The 23659-nt window shown below is 43.8% G+C and overlaps 1 protein-coding gene across 1 annotated transcript in view; it reads left to right on the top strand.

Moving 5' to 3' along the window:
• The window catches only part of CLVS2 (clavesin 2), a 414386-nt gene that overhangs the window by 351005 nt on the left and 39722 nt on the right, over positions 1-23659 (top strand). Inside the window, exon 4 of the mRNA XM_085611751.1 lies at positions 2799-3019. Within this exon, the coding sequence (XP_085467877.1) occupies positions 2799-3019 (221 nt within the window). The remainder of the gene's footprint in view (positions 1-2798; positions 3020-23659) is intronic.

Below are 23659 nucleotides of genomic sequence, written 5' to 3'. Positions count from 1 at the left end.
GATAACGGGTGCCCACCCCGCGATTCTGCCGGTGTCTGCCAAGTTCGGCGGGTGCCCACCCCGCCGTTGTGCTCGTTTGCGAGGGAGCCACCCCTCGCATTGCCGAAGAAATCACCGCTGCAGCCCGGACCGGAAGTCAGGCGGGCCGGGGGCGGGCCTCCGGGACAACCGGAACTTAGAAGAGGAGGGCGGGAGCCTACCCCGCCTCCTACCGAAGCGTCGCGGCTGCTCAGAGCCCCGGAGCAGGCAGGAGCCTACCCTGCGCCCCGGGGCACTCTGCCCAAGAGAGAAGCGGACGGGAGTCAACCCCGTGCTTCGCTGCAGCTGCGCAAGGAGGGAGGATCCAGGCGGGAGCCCACCCCGCGCTAGACTGTGAGGAGGAGTGCGGCCGGAGCTGGTGCGGAGGGGGCGCGAGGCACATTGTCGGTGCCTGCCCCTCCGCGTTGCACAGAAGCCTCAGGAGTCCTCTCTAGTGCCGGCCACTTCCGGAGGAGCGGAGACGACGCGGGAGTCCCCGGAGAGCAGCCCGGTAAGTGTGAAGGGCTGGGGGACTCCGCGCATGTGCTAGGGGTGCGGGGGCAGTGCTCACGACCCCCGTGAGGCTCCAACGTCTTAGGGGGCATTTCTTTAAGTGTCCCAGAGCTCCGTGTAGCTCCAACGTCCCCCAGGCATATTCGTTAGAGTCCAGAGGGACTCCCACGGGGCATTTCTTTGATTAGAGCCCAGAGAGGCTCTAGGGGGCATTTCTTGTGGTCTTGAGCCCACGTGGCTCCTACGTTGCTTTGGGGGCATTAGCCCTGCCCAGAGCCCGGTGGGGCTCCAACGTTGGCCCCAGTAACATTGTCTTACAGCTGCCCAGCACTTAGTGGGCAGCTGCAACGTTTAGGTCGGGATATTTACGCTTTTTGGCTTGCGCAGCAGGCGCAGCCTGACTGGGACAGAGCGTCCTAGTCCGGACAAGGCCAGTTGGCCTAGGGACTGCCACAGGTGGTGGCTTATGAGAGTTTCTCGCTAATGTTCCTAACCTGCACCTCTGAATGTGTGTTGATGCGTCATGTGCCTTGTTTTACACCGCTGAATGTATTTTATGCATCATGTGTTTTCCTTCCCTACACCTCTGAATGTTTTAGGCGTCATGTGTAATGTGCTATTACCCCTACAGGTATTGTGATACTTAGGTGGTTGTTTGTTTTCTCCTAGTACAGGTGGTGCTAGTGAGGTTCTAGTTCCCTGCGTGACATTCTCCTAAGGTGGTTAGGGTTGCGTAGGTGGTACTTACCTGATACCAGTAAGTACTGGTTGTGTGCTGTATATGTTATTTTGTGCTACAGTAATTTTATTCCTATGTTCTAAGTGCTATTTCTAAAAAGTGCTAATTCCTGATAGTGGTCCATGTGGCCCTGTCCCCTGTACATATAATCCCTTGTAAATTCTGCCCGTGCCTGTTGGCACATTGTAAAGTGTGTGTTTTTATCTAATGTGTTTTGGTAATACAAAGGTTATTTTTATAGAATACCTTGTGTGCAGTTTCTTTTGTGGTGGGCCTTGGGTGTTGTTGCTGGGTGCGCGCGAAAACGCTTTACACCTTGCCTCAGAGATAAGCCTGACTGCTCGTGCCAAGCTACCAAGGGGGTGAGCAGGGGTTATCTTTGGCGTGTAACTTCCTTGCCCTGACTAGAGTGGTGGTTTCTGCCTGACTTTGGCGCAAGCCTTAGCCAACCAGAAATCGCCAGTTCTAACAGTCATTTTAATCTCAGACCAGTGTTTCGCATTTAAAATTCACAGAAAATGTGGTAAAATTTCTTCCACTTAAAGAAATATACAAAAAACCTAGTAGAAATACAGTTTTGCACAGTTTGTGGAAAGACTGTAGAGTCTTCTACCTCCTTGACTCACAATCATCCCTTCTGTACAAGGACTCTAATAATAAACAGGGTGACCTGAATAATGAAGATTGTCAGTAATCTGGACATAGAACATTGAATGGTCACACTCATGTTTAAAGGTGGCTTCTAATTTAATATCTGAGATGTCCATCTGAAACTGTTTGTGATGTCAATGCTGCACTCCAAAGTCTGCACATCGTGATAAGTGATATTTAACAGTACCACAGTGGATATTTAGAATGCCTGCAAATGCCTCTGCCTACCCTGCGAATCAGGTGCCACTCCTCTGCAAATAGATTTTCAGTATGAACTGCACAGAGCTTTCTCGCTGAGCAAAATGTAAAGTGACAAAAAATAAATGATCCGAGTATACCCATACATGACTGTCCTGACGGGTTACAGTGGAGGCCCAATCGCGAGTCACTCTGTGTTCTGTTGTGAATAAATAGAATTGTTACAGAAATGTCAACGCATTCAGCAAAAGCTTTGTGTGTATCCATCTGCTTCGCTGTAAATGTCATACCAAACATGTCAGAAATAATCTTTACTCCTGTGAAGATGTAAACAATGACCTAAGATCATTGGCTTACATGTGTAATGCAATGAAGAAATTAGAATAGCAAAGCACTCTGTAGAGATTGTTCCTACCTTAGCGGTAAACTTCCAGAAATGGTTGCCTTGTTGTTGCCTATCGTCAAGAAAAAAACCAATACATTTTATTTTAATGCTCTTAATCGTTTGCTGTGGTTGACAAATTACATTCCTACACCCACAGAAAGGGATAGAATCTTAGACAATATGTTTTTTAATATTAAAGCTTCTCTATAACTCATTTAATCCAACTTCTTTAAGATTCATTGTTTCGTTTGTTGCAGATGTATCCATGACGATTTTTATGCTCTTAATTTGTAGATATTTTTACATGGAAATAACTTGAACAGCTTGCATCAACTCATCCACCCCGAGATCCTGCCATCGGAGTTTGGAGGGATGTTGCCTCCCTATGATATGGGCACATGGGCAAGGACACTACTTGACCATGAGTACGATGATGACAGCGAATATAATGCAGACTCCTACACCATGCCAACAAAAGAAATGGAGAAGGATCTTTCCCCGAAATCCATGAAAAGGCAAGTGTGAGACATATTTGAGTAATAACTGCTCCAACTTGCTTGTGGTCCTGGTTCATGGGATAATGTGCACTTATCCTTGCCATCCATCAGCATAATCCTTTATATTTCATTCCATATGAAAAAAAACTATATGTGAAATTGTTTATTGGATTAGAATGTGCAGGTCTAATTTTGTTAGTCTCCTTTTGATATGTGATAGTCTGCCTCAGAGATGATCTTCTTTAGTAGTTTTCTTTTTATTAAAGACTATGGAGGTTATTTACTAATATTCTGCATGGGTGTTCATGTGGCGCAAAACAACACACAGCATTTCATATATATATATACATATATATATATATATTCACTGAAAAAACCATAGGTTTCACACATGTTATAGTTAGCTGGACATTTCACTCGTAAAAAACCATTGAAATTCCCCCGTTATAGTTAGTTCAGCTAAATATAACTTGCGCGACCGCAATCCACTGCTGATGACGTCACATATTACATCACTCATGACATGGTCAGTGACATCACTCATGACATCCCTGATGACATATCAAATGACATCACTGATGACATCATCCAGTGAATATGTGTCTTTCTGAAAAATAAATATTTTTTATATATGCATATCTAAAGGTTAATTGAAGAATAAATGGGTAAATAAGTGTCTAAATGGATGTTTTTTTTTTGTAAAATTAATTGTATAACTGACTTATTAACAGTATGTTAGTGAATACAGTGAAATGTCCAGCTAACTATAACATGTGTGAAACCTATGGTTTTTTCAGTGAATTTGCAAGGTTTTTTAAATGCTAATTTCTAACTATAACGTGTGTGAAACCTATGGTTTTGTTAGTGAATTTGTAAGGTTTTTCAAATGCTAATTTATGTATTATTATATTTCTTATATATTTATTTTACAATAACCTACCTATGTATATAGTTATAGATTGACTGTATCCTGTAATATGGAATGGCTCGTTTAAAATGTTGTTTTTTTTAAGGGTTTTTCACCGTGCGCGCACCCCGCGATTTTTTGAAAAAACAAATAAAATGTTTTTTTCACCCTTCGGGGTCCTTCAGGGACCCCCTGACAAAGGCTAGGGGGTTAGGAACTCTCTACCCTGCCCCCTTTTCACGTTCTCCACCTTTGTTTTTCACTGCCACACAAAATAGCATCCGACACTTCCTGATTTCGACCGATTCGAATGTTGACTGACGTCTAACCACAAATCAGAATTACGCTCGCGCACGGCACGGTGCGCGCATATAGATATTTATGTACTTTTAACTGCAATTTTCTCAGGAACTACTGAACAGATTGACACCATATATGCAAAAGGCACATCCCTGACCTGAGGACTACCTCTTTGCCAAATTTCAAGTAATTCTGTTCAGCCGTTCGGGCTGTACCTTCGACTAAAGGTCCTATGGGAAAATGCATGGGGAAAACGTGTTTTGGGACCCCCCTTTTTTCTCAGCCCCCGCTTGACGAATCACCCCGAGACTTTCAGGGTAGGAGCTGAGCGGCGCGCCCCATTAGTTTTGAAAATTTCATGAAGATTAGTCAACCGGCGCCAAAGTTATTCAAAATAGAATTTTCAGATTTCCTATGGGAACTCGGTCCTAACTATAACTATCTACTGGCGACCGCCAGTAGATAATATATATATATGTATATATATATATATATATATATATATATATATATATATATATATATATATATATATATATATTCACTGAAAAAACCATAGGTTTCACACATGTTATAGTTAGCGGAAATTTTACTGATAAAAAACCAATGAAATTCCCCCGTTATAGTTACTGCAGGCAACTATAACTCACGCGACCGCAATCCTCTGCTGATGGTAATACTGTATTTAGACACTTATTTGCCCATGTCTTCTTCCATACATTTTTAGCTATACATATATTACAAATATTTTTTTTTCATAAAGACACATATGTCATCAGCAGAAGATTGCGGTCGCGTGAGTTATAGTTGCCTGCAGTAACTATAACGGGGGAATTTCATTGGTTTTTTATCAGTAAAATTTCCGCTAACTATAACATGTGTGAAACCTATGGTTTTTTCAGTGAATTTGCAAGGTTTTTTAAATGCTAATTCCTAACTATAACGTGTGTGAAACCTATGGTTTTTTCAGTGAATTTGTACGGTTTTTTAAATGCTAAGTTACTTTACGCCATTCGTGGCGTGCGCGCCCACTTAACGCAGTTCGCGCACGCGCGCCCACTTTACGCAGTTAGTGACATGCACGCACGGTGGGCACGCGGTGCGCTACGCGCACCGCGTGCCCACGTTACGCTAGATGGGCCATGTACGCACGATGCGCTTCGCGCACCGTGCGCACATGGAGGACATATGATGCACTTCGTTTTGCAAGGTAATATTTTAATTTTTCGTATATTTTATAAGCCATGCACAAATGGTGCCCTTCGGGCACCATTTGCACACGGGGTGGAGAGAGTGTGGATAATTTTTTGTAAAAATTTTTTTTAGTTTATCTCATCTGTGATAAGCCATGCACAATTAGTGGCCTTCGGCCACCAATTGCACACGGGGTGGAGAGAGTGTGGATGATTTTTTTTTTTTTATAATTTTTTACCGTACGCGTACGGTAAGCGTAATCGGCGAAATTACCAAAAAAATAAAAATTCAGTTTTTGGCCTTGGGGGATCTTTGGGGACTCCCTCAACATGCCTATGTGTGTGGGAGCTGTCTAAACAGCCCCTTTACATGTTTTTGGGCTTTAAATTTTAAAAATCACTCTCAGTGCGAGAGAGAAAATGGCTGCCGCCGCTTCCTGGTTTCGGCCGATTCGAATGTTTACTAAGATCTAAGAGCCAATCAGAATCGCGCTCGCGCACGCCACCGTACGCGTACGGTAAGCGTACCGTAAGCGCACCGTAAGCTGGCTCAGATATATATATTGATTTAAAGGCTATTTTCTCAGAATCTACTGAACAGATTTACACCAAACCTACAAAAGGCACTTCCTTGACCTGAGGACTACCTCTCTGCCAAATTTCTAGTAATTCTGTTCAGCCGTTCGGGCTGTAGCCCTGTCTAAAGGTCCTATGGAAAAATGCATGGGAAAAACGCGTTTTGGGACCCCCTTTTATCTCAGCCCCCGCTTGACGAATCCCCCCGAGACTTTCAGGGTAGGAGCGGAGCGTAGCGCCCCACCTATTTTGAAAAATTCGCGAGGATTCGTCGACCGGCGCAAAAGTTATTCAAAATAGAATGTTGCGGATTTCCTATGGAAACGTGGTCCTAACTATAACTACCTACTGGCGACCGCCAGTAGGTAATATATATATATATATATATATATATATATATATACATATATATATATATATATGTATATATATATATATATATATATATGTATATATATATCCAAATACCACTCCAAAGCGCTTCTCGGCACCATGAAAAGAGAGACGGACACCTTCTTCTTTGTTGGAAACTGCAGCCGCAGTAACGAATTTATTTAAATCATAGATTCAGTGCAAATGAAACGGGAAGACGCGTTTCGGCCAACTGTGTGGCCTTGCTCACTATATATATATATTATATATATATATATATATATATATAATGCAACAAAGTGCTGTACATTGCACAGGGTGGTTGGGAGATGATATACAAGATTGTGCACATCAAGTGGGGATTACACAATTACATTCCGAAGGAGATTAAATGATTTGTTCAGAATCACTCACCGTGGAGCGAAGGACAGGATTTGAACCTGGTTGCCCCAGGCTCCAAAGTCAGCCGTATAGCCACTAAGCCACACCTCCTCCAAACAATCAAAAATTGCACAGTGCTGTGTGAGCACCTGCACAACCCTTAGTGCATCTAGATGTAGGTCTCTCATATAGAATGTGATAGACAGGCCACTAAGAAGATGATGTGGTGGAGGTATGGCTTTTTTTTTTACTTTTCGTTATTGAGATTTTGCAGTGCACATAAACAGTGCAACAGATATCAATAAACACGTTTACAAAGTTTTCAGAATGTGCATCAAGAAAAAAGGAAATGAAGTAACCAAAAACAGAAAAGATACGATACAGAGTACTTCCATAAATTTCAATGATAATTGTCTCAGCAAAAGTCTCTTGTCTAGAAGATTCATCGTCCATTCTCCTCATGTGTATATATCTCACATGCATAGTTCTATTGAACAATTAACATATCTTAAATTAGATCAAACAAGGTATAGCCAGGCATTTAACCATCCTTTCCATGAAATACACCTGAGATAGCGTCAGAAACCCTTGTATAGGCATGCATGCACCCCCCTCTTCATCATCAGTAAACACCAGCACCAGAAAAGGGCAAACAAAAAAGGTACTGCAACCTCTCCTCCCCCAGTGTATGTATGCCCGCACTGCAATACCCATGTACAGCTTTCAGTCGGTTTCTAGGGGGTGTGCCTGCAAATATGACTTCAGCGGTTGCCAAATGACACCGCTAGTTGAAGTTTGGTATATATTTCACTTGTGGTGTCACAATACTCCAAATCTCCGAGCCAGGACTTCACAGTAGGGGTTTGTGCACTACTCCAATGTAAGGAGACCTGCCGATTTGCATAAGTAGGGTAATTGCAATAAACTGCCGCACTCTCTTCTGCACAGGTTGGACATAACCCTAGCAACTCCATAAGTGGTGCAAGATGCAATGTGTGTTCAATCATAAGGGACAGGCATTGAAAAATCTCTTCACAGTATGCCAATATTGGCACACAATTCCAAGCTAAAATCAGCTTGATCCGCAGAGCATCTAGTGCATTGATGCGGCATGCTTGGCTCCATTTAGCTAACAGGTAAGGTGTTAGATATTGAAATTGAAATTGAAAGAGCATTTGTAAAGCGCATGGTTACCCAGGAGGCCTCCCAGCACTAGGCATGACCAGTGATCGGGCGGAGAGAATTAGGGGACCAGAAGGATTAGTAGTAGTTTTCAGAAAGCAAGATGGCATGGTTCTTTACGAAGGTGGAGTGGCAGTGTGTTCCAAAGATTTCCGGCATTAAGAGAGAAACGTCTGCCGCCGCTTCTGGACCTTTTAATTCTAGGGGTGTCAATTAAGTGAAGTTTGTCCCAGGGAAGCTTCCTCCTCGCTTTATAGGGGCAAATCATGGCTGTGATTAGGGGAGGGCCCATCCCCTGCAAAGATCTGTGGACGATGCAGAGGGTTTTGAAGCTAATTCGTTCTTTCACTGGCAGCCAATACAGGGAGTGGAGAGCCGGTTTTGCGGAGAGGAACTTAGATGTTCCCGACAGTAGTCTTGCCGCGCAGTTTTGGACAGTTTGCAGTTTGTTAATTACTGAAATAGGGGCCCCTAAGTAGAGTGCTTTTCCGTAGTCTAGCCTCGAGAGTATGAGGGATTGGACCATGATTTTCTTGGCTTGGGGGGGAGAAGTGGAAGCACCTTTCTGGTCATTCTGATCAGGCCAAAGCAAGTTGCGACCGTCTTCCTCGCTTGCACCTTAAATGTCAAATTCTGGTCTAGCCAGAGGCCAGGACTCTTTATTTCCATCTTTGGTGCTGGAAATGGGCCCATGCATGCTGGCCAGATGGTTCTGAGTGTCGTATTAAGGGAGTTACCCAGGATCATAATCTCTGTCTTTTCCCCATTGAGTTTCAAGTGGGACGCCCCCATCCACTTTACGACTTCCGTTAGGCACGCATTCAGAGCCACAGGGTATTGTGTGGTTTGGTTCTGTGCTACAACTAGTTGAGTGTCATCAGCATAGGTGACCATATGGATCCCGAAAGGTGCCACGATTGAAGCCAAAGGGGCCATATTAACATTAAAAAGCGTGGGGCTCAATGATGAACCCTGCGGCACACCACACTGAAGAGGCCGGGGTTTGGAGCTCACGCCTTTTTCAAAAACCTGGAAGGAGCATTGCAAATATTTTAAATGTTGCAATTTATGGTGGTGGTTGTTTGATACAAAGCGCGTTTGCTCACAAAAGTAAGACCACACTTTGACTGTCAATGAGAGGCCAAGGTCCTGTTTCCAGGCCAGGCACGCTTTCGCACCGACTGCAGGGCGAAGAGCCAGGGAGGCATGATATAGTCATGATACTAAGTGTGTTCCATCTGGGGAAGTGATAATCAGTGTAAGTGGGGGGGAGTTGGGTGGTTCCTTTGTTGTGGTCGGTAGTGCCTGCTTCAGGGAGCAGCGAACCCTGTGTAAAAGGAATCTATCCATATACGGTGCATTTCAATGTGAGGTAAGCTCCTCTATGTTGTGCAATTGCGAATCTTTAAAAAGATCCCCTACAGTACACAATCCGTATCTGACTAGTGTATGTTTAGTAAGAGTTTCCGTTGCGTGGGGTATCCAAGGATTATCAACAGCGGCATGTGCCCGTAGGTATTGTGGCCGTACCACCATTTTCATTATGGCAATCCAACCAGCTATGGAAAGAGGGAGCTTGATCCATCGTTCGACCTCCGTTGTAAGTTTGTCTATTGCGGGCCCATAATTTAAACAAATCACCTCATGTGCACTACACTGCAGAAAGATGCCCAAATGTTTGGAGGGATCGGTCCACCACTGCAATGGGAATTCAATATCGACTTGGTTAGTGGCCGGGGTCAATGGGAAGACCTCAGATTTGGCCCAGTTGATAGTTAACCCTGAATATACTCCTATAGCACCACATCGGGAGATAGGGTAGCACTTGGGTCATGCACAAATAGCATCAAGTCATCGGCATAAAATGAGGCCACAAGCAGGCCCCTATGGAACCTCAGTCCACAATGAATGTGTCTCCCTTGAATGAGTCGAGCCAGGGGATCCATGGCTTTAATAAATAGCAGAGGTGAGAGGGGGCAACCCTGTCTGGTGCCTTGCGTGAGAAGGAACTGGGGAGTTATGTCACCGTTTAATTAGAGACAGACGGCAGGGGCCACATATAGAAGCCGAATTAGGTAAACAAAGCCAACTGGAATCCCAATTTTTTGTAACACCGCATATAGAAAAGACCATTCTAACGAATCGAAAGCTCTTTCGGCATCTAGCAGTGTTGCTGCTGCAGGAAGAAAGGGTTCCACTTAATTTATGACTGCAAATATTGCCCGTAAGTTCACAGTGGTAGAGTGTCTAGGAACAAACCCTGCCTGGAATGGGTATATGATCTTGTCAATTAATAAAGAGAGGCGGGTAGCCAGGATCTTGGCCAACATTTTATAATCTTGATTTAACAATGACAATGGTCTATAGGAGGTGCATCTACGGGGTGTTTTGCCCTGTTTGAGTAGGAGCGTAATTATAGCTTCACGCATAGTAGGAGATAGCATTTCCGTCTGCAGAGCGTCAGCATATACTTCCAGCAAATCAAGTATGCCCTGGTAGGTTTTTATAAAAGTCATCCATTAAACCATCCAACCCGGGGGCTTGATTGCCAGCGAGATCATTAATTGCTGCCTTAATTTCATGCTCATCAATAGGTGCGACTAGGAATTTGCGCTGTCCCCGTCTAGCCACACTATGGCTATTGTTACTAGATAGTCTGCGAGGGCCTGCCCCACTGGAGGTTCGCGGGTCCTGTATAGTTTAGCATAGTAAAATAGAAAGGTGGCAGTAATTTTGTTGCCCTTCTGTAGCGTAATCCCACTCTCCACATCTAGTTGCATAATATACGCGGACTGGCACTGGGGACGAAGTAGTCTAGCGAGTGTTTTGCCGGGCCTCTCACCCTTGCCATATGCTCGTGCTCTGGCATACTTGCCCAGATATTCTATCTCGCGTGCAGCAAGGTCAGTGAATCCCTTTAACAATGTCGCCTGCTCATGGAGTGTCGGGGGGCCACCCGCACGCGTTGCGGCATTCAGTCCTCTGAGTTTTCCCTCCACTACCTCTATTTCTCTTTGTATGGAGCTCAGCTCTTCTGACTGGTTGGAAATGCACACCCCTCTGATATAGGCTTTAAAAGCGTCCCACAACATGAACTGTAGTGCCACTGAACCCTAATTTAGTTGAAAGTATTCGCGGTTGGCCTCTCCAACCTCAGCGTGAAATACCAAATCTAGCAATGCCTCAGCAGGGAATCTCCGTAGATATTGCGGTTGCGATAGTGTGGGCAGTTCCACCAAGAGAAGGATCAGGGAGTGGTCTAACAGTGTGGGAGGCAGACAGTCAATAGTTTGGACCGCTAGCAAAAGTCAGGTAGTAAGGTACCAATGGTCCATTCGCGACCAGGACCCATGCGGGGCTGAATAAAAGGAGTAGTCATGACCCACTGGGTTACGTGCCCTCCAGGGATCTGTCAGTAGTGATGAACCCAACCAAGAGGTAAGGCTCCTCACCGCGTGGGGTTAAGTAATGTGGCCCGGCCCTGTTGTGTTGATTGCGGGGTCCAGGGTAAGATTGAAGTCTCTCCCCATTAATATGTTCTCGGCATCCAGTCCCTTGATATGCGTGGCAAGTGTGGAGAAGAAATCTGCAGTATCGATGTTCGAAGCGTATACGTTGACCAACAGGAGTGGTTCGCTGCCCAGGGAGCCCAATACCAAAACATATCTGCCTGCCTCATCTGCAATTACGTCCTTCACCTGGAAGGGGAGAGACCTGTGCACCAACATGCACACCCCTCTGGAGTATGTGCTATAAATGTCGAAGAAGCGGTTAGTGCCCCAATTCAATGCAAATCGGTATGTTGGGAGTGGTGTGTAGTGTTTCTTGTAGAAAGCCTATTTGGATGGCATGTCTGGACATATAGGCTAGAACCTGGCATCCCTTTCTAGGGTTCGACAGCCCTCTAATGTTACAGCATAAACATCTGAAACGTAAGCCCTTGCTATGCGTATTTGGAGGCGTTTTGAGAGCTTGGTACTATAAGCAGGAGCGTATTGTAGATGTGTAACATACCTACGGTCAGTAAATCGCAAGGAACATTACTCTGTATCAAAATCTAAAACGAACAACAAATTCTACAAAGCCTTTACCCACAACCCCCCACCCACATTGGATACATGCAACTAGGCACCCGGTGAATACCATTAAAAATCCCCAATAAACAATCAACAACAGGAATAACCTTCCAAGGGGGGTAGGCAATACTCGTAAGAGGCCGTCCTTGTAAAGGATATATGAAATGTGAGTTTTGTACCGCCACATACAAATCCGCTATGCAGTTAATAATGGTCGCCACTGCTTGGCATTAGTGTCATTAGTACAACTCACTGACTGTCGGCACTACAGCAGCAATCCAACAGTGTCCACTGCAAACTGCCATGTCGGTTGACAGCTGGGTCCAAAAGTAGCAGCTGTGATATTTGAAGGTAAGGGCCACTAAATGTCACTGGGAGCCGGGCTCCTCTTCCTCGCCATGCTTGTGGTTATTCGTCGCATTTTGATGGTGTCTCCAGAACTTCGCGTCGTGGTCTGGGGTGTCGAAGATTTGTGATTTGCTGCCAAGCTGGATGCGAAGCCGAGCTGGATATAACAATGCATATTGGACATTTGCCTTTTGTAAGGTGCTCTTGATATCAGCATACTTGCGCTGTGCATCTTGCACCGTAGGTGTAAAATCTGGGAAGAGCGCCAAGCCAGACCCCTGAAAAGAAAGAGTGCCACGCTCCCGGGCCAATCACAATGCCGTGTCATGGTCCTGATAGTTGAGGAGTCTGGCAGTTAATAGCCTTGGGGGTTCATCTGGCACTGGGTGAGGTCTCAAAGTGAGGTGCGCTCTTTCATCCGCAAATGTAGTGGAGAAGGCCTCCCTGTAGAAAATATCCATCAGGACTGTCTCCACAAACTTAGCCATGGAGCCGGTATTCGTGGATTCAGCCACCCCAGCGATGCAAAAATTGTTGTGGCGCGAATGCGCTTCCAAATCTTCTGCCTTGGCAGCAATGTCTTGCCTAAGCATTCGGTCTTCTCTAGCCTTTTGCAAGTCAGAGGTTGCTCGTCTTCCAAAGTCGATACCTGCTGTTCAACTTGTCCGATTCTGGTATTGTGTTCCTCAAGGCACTCATGGATGTCGTCTAAGTGGGTGCTGAGGGTGTCAACCGCGCGTTTATGGCCTGGAAGCCAGCCCGTAGCTCCGCCATAATGGCGGCGACTCTGTCCATCTGTGGGGCCTCAACTTCAGGTGGGCCCTCCGCTCCTTCGCGCCAGGGAGTCTTCACGGCATCAAACGTTAATTGACGTTGTTTAGGGTCAGCGCACCCCATCGCGATCTGTAGCACCAGTGAGCACATGTAATGCAGGGAGTATAAGCTTCTCGTGAATGTGCGGCCTTTGGCATTATCAAAAATAGCAGCTCTTAGGAGTTGCAGTGGGCGAATGCTTCTGTGTATGAATGAGCCGCTATATGCACATCAATAGGGGTTCAGCATATGCACGTGTTGTCCATCAGTGCAGAGCAGGGGAGCCAATTACCATCAACAGGCCACTGTGAGGGAGTTACGGGGGTGAAGCGGCATGCACAGGGAACAAGTAACAATATGCCGATCAGCAGATTGCCACCAGCAGTGCCGAGTCGAGGGCACGATCATATGGGTCAGGAGCCCCCACTCAGCCAAGACGCCGCACCGCCGATCCCACTCCCAGGCCGATCACTCGGCGTTTTGACATTGTGTGCCTCCCCGTCTCGCCCACTCACCGCGATGCTCCAGGGTTCCCAGAGACAGGATCGTGGGAGCCAGTCTCCTCTGCCACATGCATGGACAAAATCCAAGCCGCAGGCAGCCAAGCAGTGCTGCTCCCCTCTCTCCGGGCCCCGCCCTCAGTCTCACCTGAGATCCCTGTCATCTCGGGGGCTCCGAGGGCTGTGTCAGGCCCCAGAGAGCGGCGGACATTGCACCATGCCGCAGGCCCCGTCTTGAGCAGCAGGTGGCCCAGCTGGAAGCCGCTCTTCCGCGGCACTGCCACCAGTGCTCCACGGGCAGAATCAGCAGCTGTAAGAAGCGACGGGTGGACCTTCAGCGTTGGACGGCCACGGAGCTCCAGAGTCAGGCGGCCATCTCGGTCGCCGGCTCGTCCATGCCCCCATGGAGGCACCTCTTTTGTACACCAGATTCTGAGTTTCCCCACTGATGCAAAGGATAGTTTTCCAGAACACTTTCAGCACAAAAATAAAACACAGTGGTGGCTTGGCACACCACGCACTGTGCACCGGCTACCTTTTTTTACATTATTTAAAGACAACAAACTGAAGCAGAGGATTGTTATTGCAAAAAGGAGTAATCATTACTGGTAGTTTTTATTTCACTGCATGGGCTACACTAATCTTTTTTTCCTGCCTGGGCCCAGCTGCTTGGTGTGGCAGTCCCAGACAGGAAAAAAATCAGTGGACATAGCGTCTGAAGGTCTTTCCTAAAGATAGTGTCTGATTTGACACCATGTCAACTGACAGATGGTGGAGGATGTTTGGCTCTTAGGGTATTTCCAAAGCTGGAGCCAGCAGACGCCTATCAGAATGACATCAGTTCTTCCACCTGTAAATGAGAGGGCAGTGAATGGGTCATCTAAGAATTTTTAATGGACCTCCCACTACCACCAACTCTAAATCACCCCATAACTTATTTCAGGAAAAATTGGTTTCTGAAGCATTTTACCTTTGTCATGTGGTGAATTTGCAGTGAAATTGAGCATCTGCTTTCTGTAATATGAGGGTTTTTTCCATTTCTCACCTCACCATAGTTTCATAAAAAAATGTTGGTGCATTTTTAGGTCTCGCCTATGCAGCGCGCATGCGCTGCATAGGCAAAAAGACCTTTTGCAATCGCTTGGCCATAAACGTGCACGCGTTCCATTGCCCTCAATGACAACACGTGCACGTGTGGAGATTCACTTGTGGGAGCGCGCGGCACCATATGGTAGCAATTATTGCTCCTGGCGCCGCTCTCTCTCGCAAGTGACACGCTTTCACTCGCCCCTCCACTCGCCCCTCCCCCTGCTGCCTCCTTTTAGCGCGAGGAACGTGCTTGTTTAACAGGATGCTCTGACCACAATTCTCCCACAGACCTCTTCCCCCTTCCAGTATGAAATTATGTGGTGCCAGCTGGGAGATGCGTTGTGTTTTTGAATGAAGGTGCAGTTAAAGTGTTCAGTGCTTGGGTGGTTCTCTATCAACCTGGTGATTTCATTAGACTCATGCCCAGTGTTTCATTTCTTTGCCTTTAAATGTGAAAGTCACATTTAGCATAGATTTACCATAGGCCGACTAATGTATGCTGACTGCGAAATATCCAGCTTTTTGGTGGCCATCGTTGTCTATGATAATTTTTTTTCCAAATAGCAAAACACAAATACTGCTCACCTATGACATTATTGCATTTTTTGTGGCTAAAGAAACTTTGAGTTCGCTGAAATATATGCTCTCTAAAGACTCAGCTTTTTGGAAATGCATGCAAAGCTACAGTTCACGTAAGACCCTGGGAATCTAGCTGTTCCGTTTTTTTAAACAATAGGAAAGACTGCGAGCTGCACTGTTTTTCCTGTTCGGGGGAGACTCTCCGAACCTCTTTTCTGGCAGAGGGAGGAGAGGAGGTTCTTCAAAGTACTACTGACCTTTATATGCATAATTTAGTTTTTGTAAGCGTGGCTTTAGGCCTTACCTTCCCTTCCATTTGACTTTGTGGGAGGCGCTTCATTGTCAGATGCATGACGTAAACACGTCACAGGACCTCCCACTTTCCTAGAAAACCATCACTCACACATTCCCAACTGTTCCACGGGTACATGTGACTGGGATAATAAAAGGATGCTGGGTGCCCATGCACTTACCCCAGTTACCCAGGGTCTTTGTCAGCACTTCCCCCTGACATGCCAGTGTCTGTCTCCCCGTGCTAGTTTCCTGATTGTGGGACTGGTTTGAGCTAAGCAACATCATAGAGCATGGTGGTGGTGTTTGGTTCTTGTACATGTGTCCAGCTTACGAAGAGAAACTGAAAAAGACTGCTCTTGACCACCCTCGTCGCCACATGGAGTAACACCGAGGTCCACTCGTCACGCTTTTATACACAGATTACAGGGTTATTACCACAGTAACTTCCATATGAGCACCACTGAGAGAGAGACAGTTGGTCCGCACCCTTTATTATCACTCAGGTCTGGCTTTTTATCTCAAGGATACATATATAGAGCTCTTCGTCGTCATTGTCTCTTGAAGAACAGCTGATTCTCCCCTGCACGTGCTCCTGCAAATATGGCCCGGAAAGAAAACTGCATCTAAAACCTCGAGTCCATTACGCTCGGTAGAGATGCGAAGGGGCAGCTGGGACAGGATGCAGATATGCTTCATCTTGGGGAAGGCCTTCTCTGTCTCTCCACTAATACTGGTCTTGGTTCAGGTGAGTGAGGTCTGGATGAAAATGATAAAGGTTTTGCTCGGCAGTCCTTCAGACTTCTCCTTTACCCCCCTTCACCAAGATATATACACCATCATTCTGTGTACACTGCTTTGTTTACCCACCTTGGTAAGAGTAAAGCTTGGCACTGGTTGAGAAATTTGCCAATCCGGGAAAGGTGCCAAATAGATTCACACTACTTTTTACCACTAGGATCTTGACAAAACACTCTCGCTGTCATGCACTGTCAGATGGTATTTCACAAACCATTGTTTTTTCAGTTTCAGAGTTAAGTCCGGACAATTGCTCAGTTTCTAATCTTATATTTGTCTCCTTCAAATTCACAATATGCTGGCAATCTCTGGGAGTTCTACCAAAAGTATGGAATACTACGTTGCTTTTTTTCAATGAGAGATGTGATTTAAAAATGCCTGTCGTTTAAAGAGGTATGGGTTTTAGAGTTACAGACCTGCGCTTTCTTAACTATAAATGTTAGCGGGTAGCGCAGTTCCACTGCAGTCGTGAATCAAAGTATTTCCCTCCATAATTTAGACAGAAGTTGGGAGTTTATGCACATTTTAAGACTCTTCCTTGCTGGAAAGGTAAGGTTAGATCCAAAGGTTAGTAGAGTTCCTGAGTATGTAAAGGAGGCAAGAAAGAGCTTATGAATCACTCTATTTCGACAGAAAATAGGTAATTCCATTGTCCTTTCTATTAAATAGACTCCTCCGCCGAGGGATTAGGATACATCAAGTGCAAGAGACACATTCCCTCAATGAACATCATATCCATCGTTAATACCCTGGAACATCACCCACAGGCAGTGCCTAATTTGAGCTGGTGGTAACCCCCAACACGGATTTTCTTTTAGGATTAGAACTTATTTTTCATCATCAGACGACTCAGAGCAGAGACAGATAAAGATGGAAAAGGGAGTACGAAAGAGGCATGGAAGTTAGTAAAACAGTGATAAAAGGAGGAGGCAAAGATGAAAAGGAAACCTGCAAGAGAAAGATACAGACACATGAACTGTAGGGTGGCAGAAGAAAGAGGCGTGAGGTGGAATCAAGACTAGGCAGCTTTGGTATTCAGCAATCCAGCATTTAACAGTGGGGATGGCGGAGTGCGAAGAAAAATCTTTGGGCCTCGGCACTTATTTATATTTTACAGATTAATCGCTGCACATAGGGCTTGGATGACACGAGAGCCATTAACAAAGAGGAAAATGATCTCTAGAAGGCAACGGCACAGCAGTGTCCAAGAAAGGCCTACGAGGCCCAGATTCGAGCTAGTGATTCTGGCTATCCTGATGAGATACGTTTGCATTCAATGAATTCAAACAGAACTAATTTGTAAGTGGTTATCCAGCACCGCAAACAGTCGCCATTCGCTTTGTATTGTTTCTGTGCATTCACAGTCAAATTTTTGCTGTGAATTTCGTATTTGCGGCAACCTTTTACAGGGAGTGGCGCGTAATTATCCAAAGTGGCGTAATGGCGTTATTTTGAGACTTTCTCCTTACAAGTGTAACCCAAAATTCCCATAATTATGCTAACCACGCCAGTGTAATTTGTTTCACCCTGGCCTAGCTTTGGATACATCAAATATAGTAAAATACACTGCTTTCTTTTCAAAGGCAGGCCCTTTGTACCCTGCCTTTAATTGGTCAGTGTCCAGGTATATCTTGCTTAACATCCACGTTAAATGTAGTCATAGTGTAAACCATCCATTTTAAATCGTATATCTCCCACACCACTTGTTTAGATAAGCAATTCCTTATATTAATAACACTTGATGTGTAGTCGTGAAGTATTCATCACAGTGCATGCATTTTGCGTCTTTAATATTTCTTAAACTCCTTTCTTCTTTTACATGAAAATGAATGCCATTCCTTTTAATGCCTCACTGTACATCAACCTTCGTGCCCCAATAGATTTCGGACCCATCTAGTGTCCTTTGTCAGGGGGACCTTTTCCCAGTAATGTACACTTAATTTACTGTAAATGGGTTCAAAATGCTTTTGGGCCTGAAGTTTGTTTTAGTCCGACACAAATTACAATAGCCAATACATAGCCAACAGGTCTCGCCTTTGGGACCTTATAAGTGTTTAGCCATGCAAAAGTTGATGTTGTTGCACCAAGGGTATTGTGCTGCATAACTAAATACTTAAAAGCTCCCAAAAGCGATACCTATTGGCTATGCCAATGCTTGTTAAGATAGTTGGTGTCATGGCTAATAATGCAATATTGGTAGATTCCGAATATTTTAATTTTTTTAATTACCACCATCTCAACATTTTAATTGCCAGCTTGCAAACATTTCCAACAGTTTACTGATGAAGCATTATTTATGGGGCCTGATATTAACCTAAAGGTACTTTGTTCAACAATCATAGTATTAGTCACTATTGGAAGGATACAACCATTAAAGTCTCCAATAAACATAAGTAATATACACGTTTTTCATAATGGTATAACACAGAGACATTGATATGGTTCTTTAAGCAAATCATAGCAATTGTCGCACAGCTAGGAAGAAAACATATATTTTGGAATGAACCAAAGGTTGTGAATTTATTCTGCATATAACCAGAGGTTGGCTTTTGTGATTTAGAGTCAATAATTTAAATCACAGTCCACATTTTATTTTTGCTCTTAGGAGTGCCATCACATGCTTTATGTGTCTATAATATACCCACATTACTACATTACTTGTTGCAGTCAGAGCTTCTTATAAATTAATCAGTACACTTACTATAATTTATACTGGAGCACCTCTTTTAGCAGAAGGTTGATGAGTTTCGGCCCATATATATATATATATGTATATGTATATATATATATATTTATATATATATATATATATATTCACTTAAAAAAACATAGGTTTCACACATGTTATAGTTAGCTGGACATTTCACTCGTGAAAAACCAATGAAATTCCCCGTTATAGTTAGTGCAGGCAACTATAACTCACGCGACCGCAATCCTCTGCTGATGACGTCAGATATTACATCACTGTATTTAGACACTTATTTACCCATGTCTTCTTCCATTAATTTTTAGCTATACATATATTACAAATATTTTTTTTTCAGAAAGACACATATGTCATCAGTGATGTAATATCTGACGTCATCAGCAGAGGATTGCAGTCGCGTGAGTTATAGTTGCCTGCACTAACTATAACGGGGGAATTTCATTGGTTTTTCACGAGTGAAATGTCCAGCTAACTATAACATGTGTGAAACCTATGGTTTTTTAAGTGAATTTGCAAGGTTTTTTAAATGCTAATTCCCAACTATAACGTGTGTGAAACCTATGGTTTTTTCAGTGAATTTGTACGGTTTTTTAAATGCTAAGTTATGTATTTTTTTTTTTTAAGGTTTTTCACCGTGCGCGTACCGTACGTGCATGGTGTGCTGCGCGAATCGTGCGCGCGCTGTGGACGCGCGGTGCGCTTTGCGCACCGCGAGCCCACGTTACGCAGTTCGCAGAATTTTTCCGTTTCCACCGTACGCACACGCTACGCGTACTCCGTGATTTTTCGCAAAAAAATTAAAGGAAATTTTGGCCCTTGGGGGTCCTTCTGGGACCCCCTGACTAAGGCTAGGGGGTCAGGAACTGTCCACCCTGCCCCCTTTTCAAGTTCTCCACCTTTGTTTTTCACCCCCTCAGACTGCGAGAGACAAAATGGCGGCTGACACTTCCTGGTTTCGACCGATTCTAATGTTTACTAAGATCTAACAACCAATCAGAATCGCGCTCGCGCACGGCAGCGTGCGCGTACGGTAAGTTTTACCGTACGCGCACTGTGCGCGCTTATAGATATATATATGCTTTTAAATGCTGTTTTCTCAGGAAATACTGAACAGATTTACACCAGACCTGCAAAAGGCACATCCCTGACCTGAGGTCTACCTCTCTGCCACATTTCAAGTAATTCTGTTCAGCCGTTCGGGCTGTAGCTTGGACTAAAGGTCCTATGGAAAAATGCATGGGGAAAACGCGTTTTGGGACCCCCCCTTTTTCTCAGCCCCCGCTTGACGAATCCCCCCGAGACTTTCAGGGAAGGAGCGGAGCGCCCCACCTATTTTGAAAATTTCGCGAGGATTCGTCAATCGGCGCCAAAGTTATTCCAAATAGAATGTTGCAGATTTCCTATGGAAACACGATCCTAACTATAACTATCTACTGGCGACTGCCAGTAGATAATATATATATATATATATATATATATATATATATATATATATATATTACCTACTGGCGGTCGCCAGTAGGTAGTTATAGTTAGGACCCCTTTTCCATAGGAAAACCTCAACATTCTATTTTGAATAACTTTGGCGCCGGTCGATGAATCCTCGCGAATTTCTCAAAATAGGTGGGGCGCTACGCTCCACTCCTACCCTGAAAGTCTCGGGGGGATTCGTCAAGCGGGGGCTGAGATAAAAGGGGGGTCCCAAAACGCGTTTTTCCCATTCATTTTTCCATAGGACCTTTAGAACGAGCTACAGCCCGAACGGCTGAACAGAATTACTAGAAATTTGGCAGAGAGGTAGTCCCTAGGTCAAGGAAGTGCCTTTTGTAGGTTTGGTGTAAATCTGTTCAGTAGATTCTGAGAAAATAGCCTTTAAATCAATATATATATCTGAGCCCGCTTACGGTACGCTTACCGTACGCTTACCGTAAGCGTACGGTGGCGTGCATTCTGATTGGCTCTTAGATCTTAGTAAACATTCGAATCGGCCGAAACCAGGAAGCGGCGGCCGCCATTTTGTCTCTCGCACTGAGTGTTGTTTATCAAACAAGATGGCCAAAAACATGTTACGGGGCTGTTTTGACAACTCCCTCCCACATAGTCATGTTGAGGGAGTCCCCAAACATCCCCCAAGAGCAAAAACGGTTTTATTTTTTTTTCGGCAATTTCGCCGAGTACGCTTACCGTACGCTTACCGTAAGCGTACGGTAAAAAATAAAAAATAAAAAAAACACTATCCACACTTACCCCACCCCCTGTGCTTTTGGTGGCCGTAGGCCACCAAATGTACAGGGCTTATTAATAGGTAAAAAAAACTAAATTTTGGCAACATGAAATTATAAAATCGAAATAAAAAAAACACTATCCACATTGACCCCACCCCCTGTGCTTTTGGTGGCCGAAGGCCACCAAATGTACAGGGCTTATTAAAGTTGATAAAAACCGTGCACGGAACGAACTGCGTTAAGTGGGCGCGCACGCCTCGAATGGCGTAAAGTAACTTAGCATTTAAAAAACCGTACAAATTCACTGAAAAAACCATAGGTTTCACACACGTTATAGTTAGGAATTAGCATTTAAAAAACCTTGCAAATTCACTGAAAAAACCATAGGTTTCACACATGTTATAGTTAGCGGAAATTTTACTGATAAAAAACCAGTGAAATTGCCCCGTTATAGTTAGTGCTGGCAACTATAACTCACGCGACCGCAATCTTCTGCTGATGACATATGTGTCTTTATGAAAAAAAAATATTTGTAATATATGTATAGCTAAAAATGTATGGAAGAAGACATGGGCAAATAAGTGTCTAAATACAGTATTAGCATCAGCAGAGGATTGCGGTCGCGTGAGTTATAGTTGCCAGCACTAACTATAACGGGGCAATTTCACTGGTTTTTTATCAGTAAAATTTCCGCTAACTATAACATGTGTGAAACCTATGGTTTTTTCAGTGAATATATATATATATATATATATTCAATGAAAAAACCAAAGGTTTCACACATGTTATAGTTAGCTGGACATTTCAATCGTAAAAAACCAATGAAATTCCCCCGTTATAGTTAGTTCAGCTAACTATAACTCGCGTGCCCGCAATGCACTACTGATGACGTCACATATTACATCACTCATGACATGGTCACTGACATCACTCATGACATCACTGATGACATCTCAAATGACATCACTGATGACATCACTGATGAAATCATCCTTGTGACAGAGTGGCAGACCTCCTCTTCCCCTAATATAACCTTTGATACACACATTCAAAAATAGAGACTAAAAATTTCAAAACAATGGACATACCAATACCAGTTACAACAACCTCTTCAGTAATTCTAAGATCCACATACACATCCACTCATTCACCAACAGTCCTATACAGTCACTCATACATGTACTCACTCATCATATGTACTCATACACCTATACATCCTGTTACACAATGCCACTCATCCATAGAGTTACTCACACACATTGTCACTGATGCTAATAAAGAATCAAACATACATTTACTTGCATATACAGTTATACACACACCACCACACTTACTTCTACAGAAACTTACACATACTTAGTCTTTAAAACAATCACTTATAGAAACACATACTTATTCATACAGGAACTCTTTCAATCTCTCACTCTCACATATACTCACTTATATACACCAATAGTCACATATACTAGTTTAATAGATATGTAGTTACTCATAAAGACACTATTGAGACAGTCATTCACTCACTAACACACCCATACACACACTCATCCACCCATACAGTCCTGCACACATGCTGTCTTCAACACATACAAAGAGTGAATCACTCATTCATGCACCTATGCACTACGTAATACCCCCCACCGAACCATACAGACACTCAGACTGATACTCAAAAAAACAACTAATAACCTATATAGACACCCATGAAGCTAATCACCAACCCATGCAGCCACTTATACACAAAGTGAGAGACTGATACAGATATTTTCATATTTAAACATTACTCAGTAAGCCATGTATTCACTATGATACACTTAATCAGTCAGTTACACAATAAATTTTTCAAAAACAAAGCATCCATTTAGACACTTATATACCCATTTATTCTTCCATTGACCTTGAGATATATATATATTAAACTTTTTTAATTTTCAGAAAAACACACATTCACTGGATGATGTCATCAGTGATGTCATCAGTGATGTCATTTGAGATGTCATCAGTGATGTCATGAGTGATGTCAGTGACCATGTCATGAGTGATGTAATATGTGACGTCATCAGTAGTGCATTGCGGGTGCGCGAGTTATAGTTAGCTGAACTAACTATAACGGGGGAATTTCATTGGTTTTTTACGAGTGAAATGTCCAGCTAACTATAACATGTGTGAAACCTTTGGTTTTTTCATTGAATTTCTAAGGTTTTTTAAATGCTAATTCCTAACTATAACGTGTGTGAAACCCATGGTTTTTTCAGTGAATATATATATATATATATATATATATATATATATATATATATATATATATATATTCAGTGAAA

Source organism: Triturus cristatus, chromosome 6 (genome assembly GCF_964204655.1).
Source record: "Triturus cristatus chromosome 6, aTriCri1.1, whole genome shotgun sequence".
Taxonomy (NCBI): Eukaryota; Metazoa; Chordata; class Amphibia; order Caudata; family Salamandridae; genus Triturus; species Triturus cristatus.
This window is presented reverse-complemented; position numbering and strand designations above follow the sequence as displayed.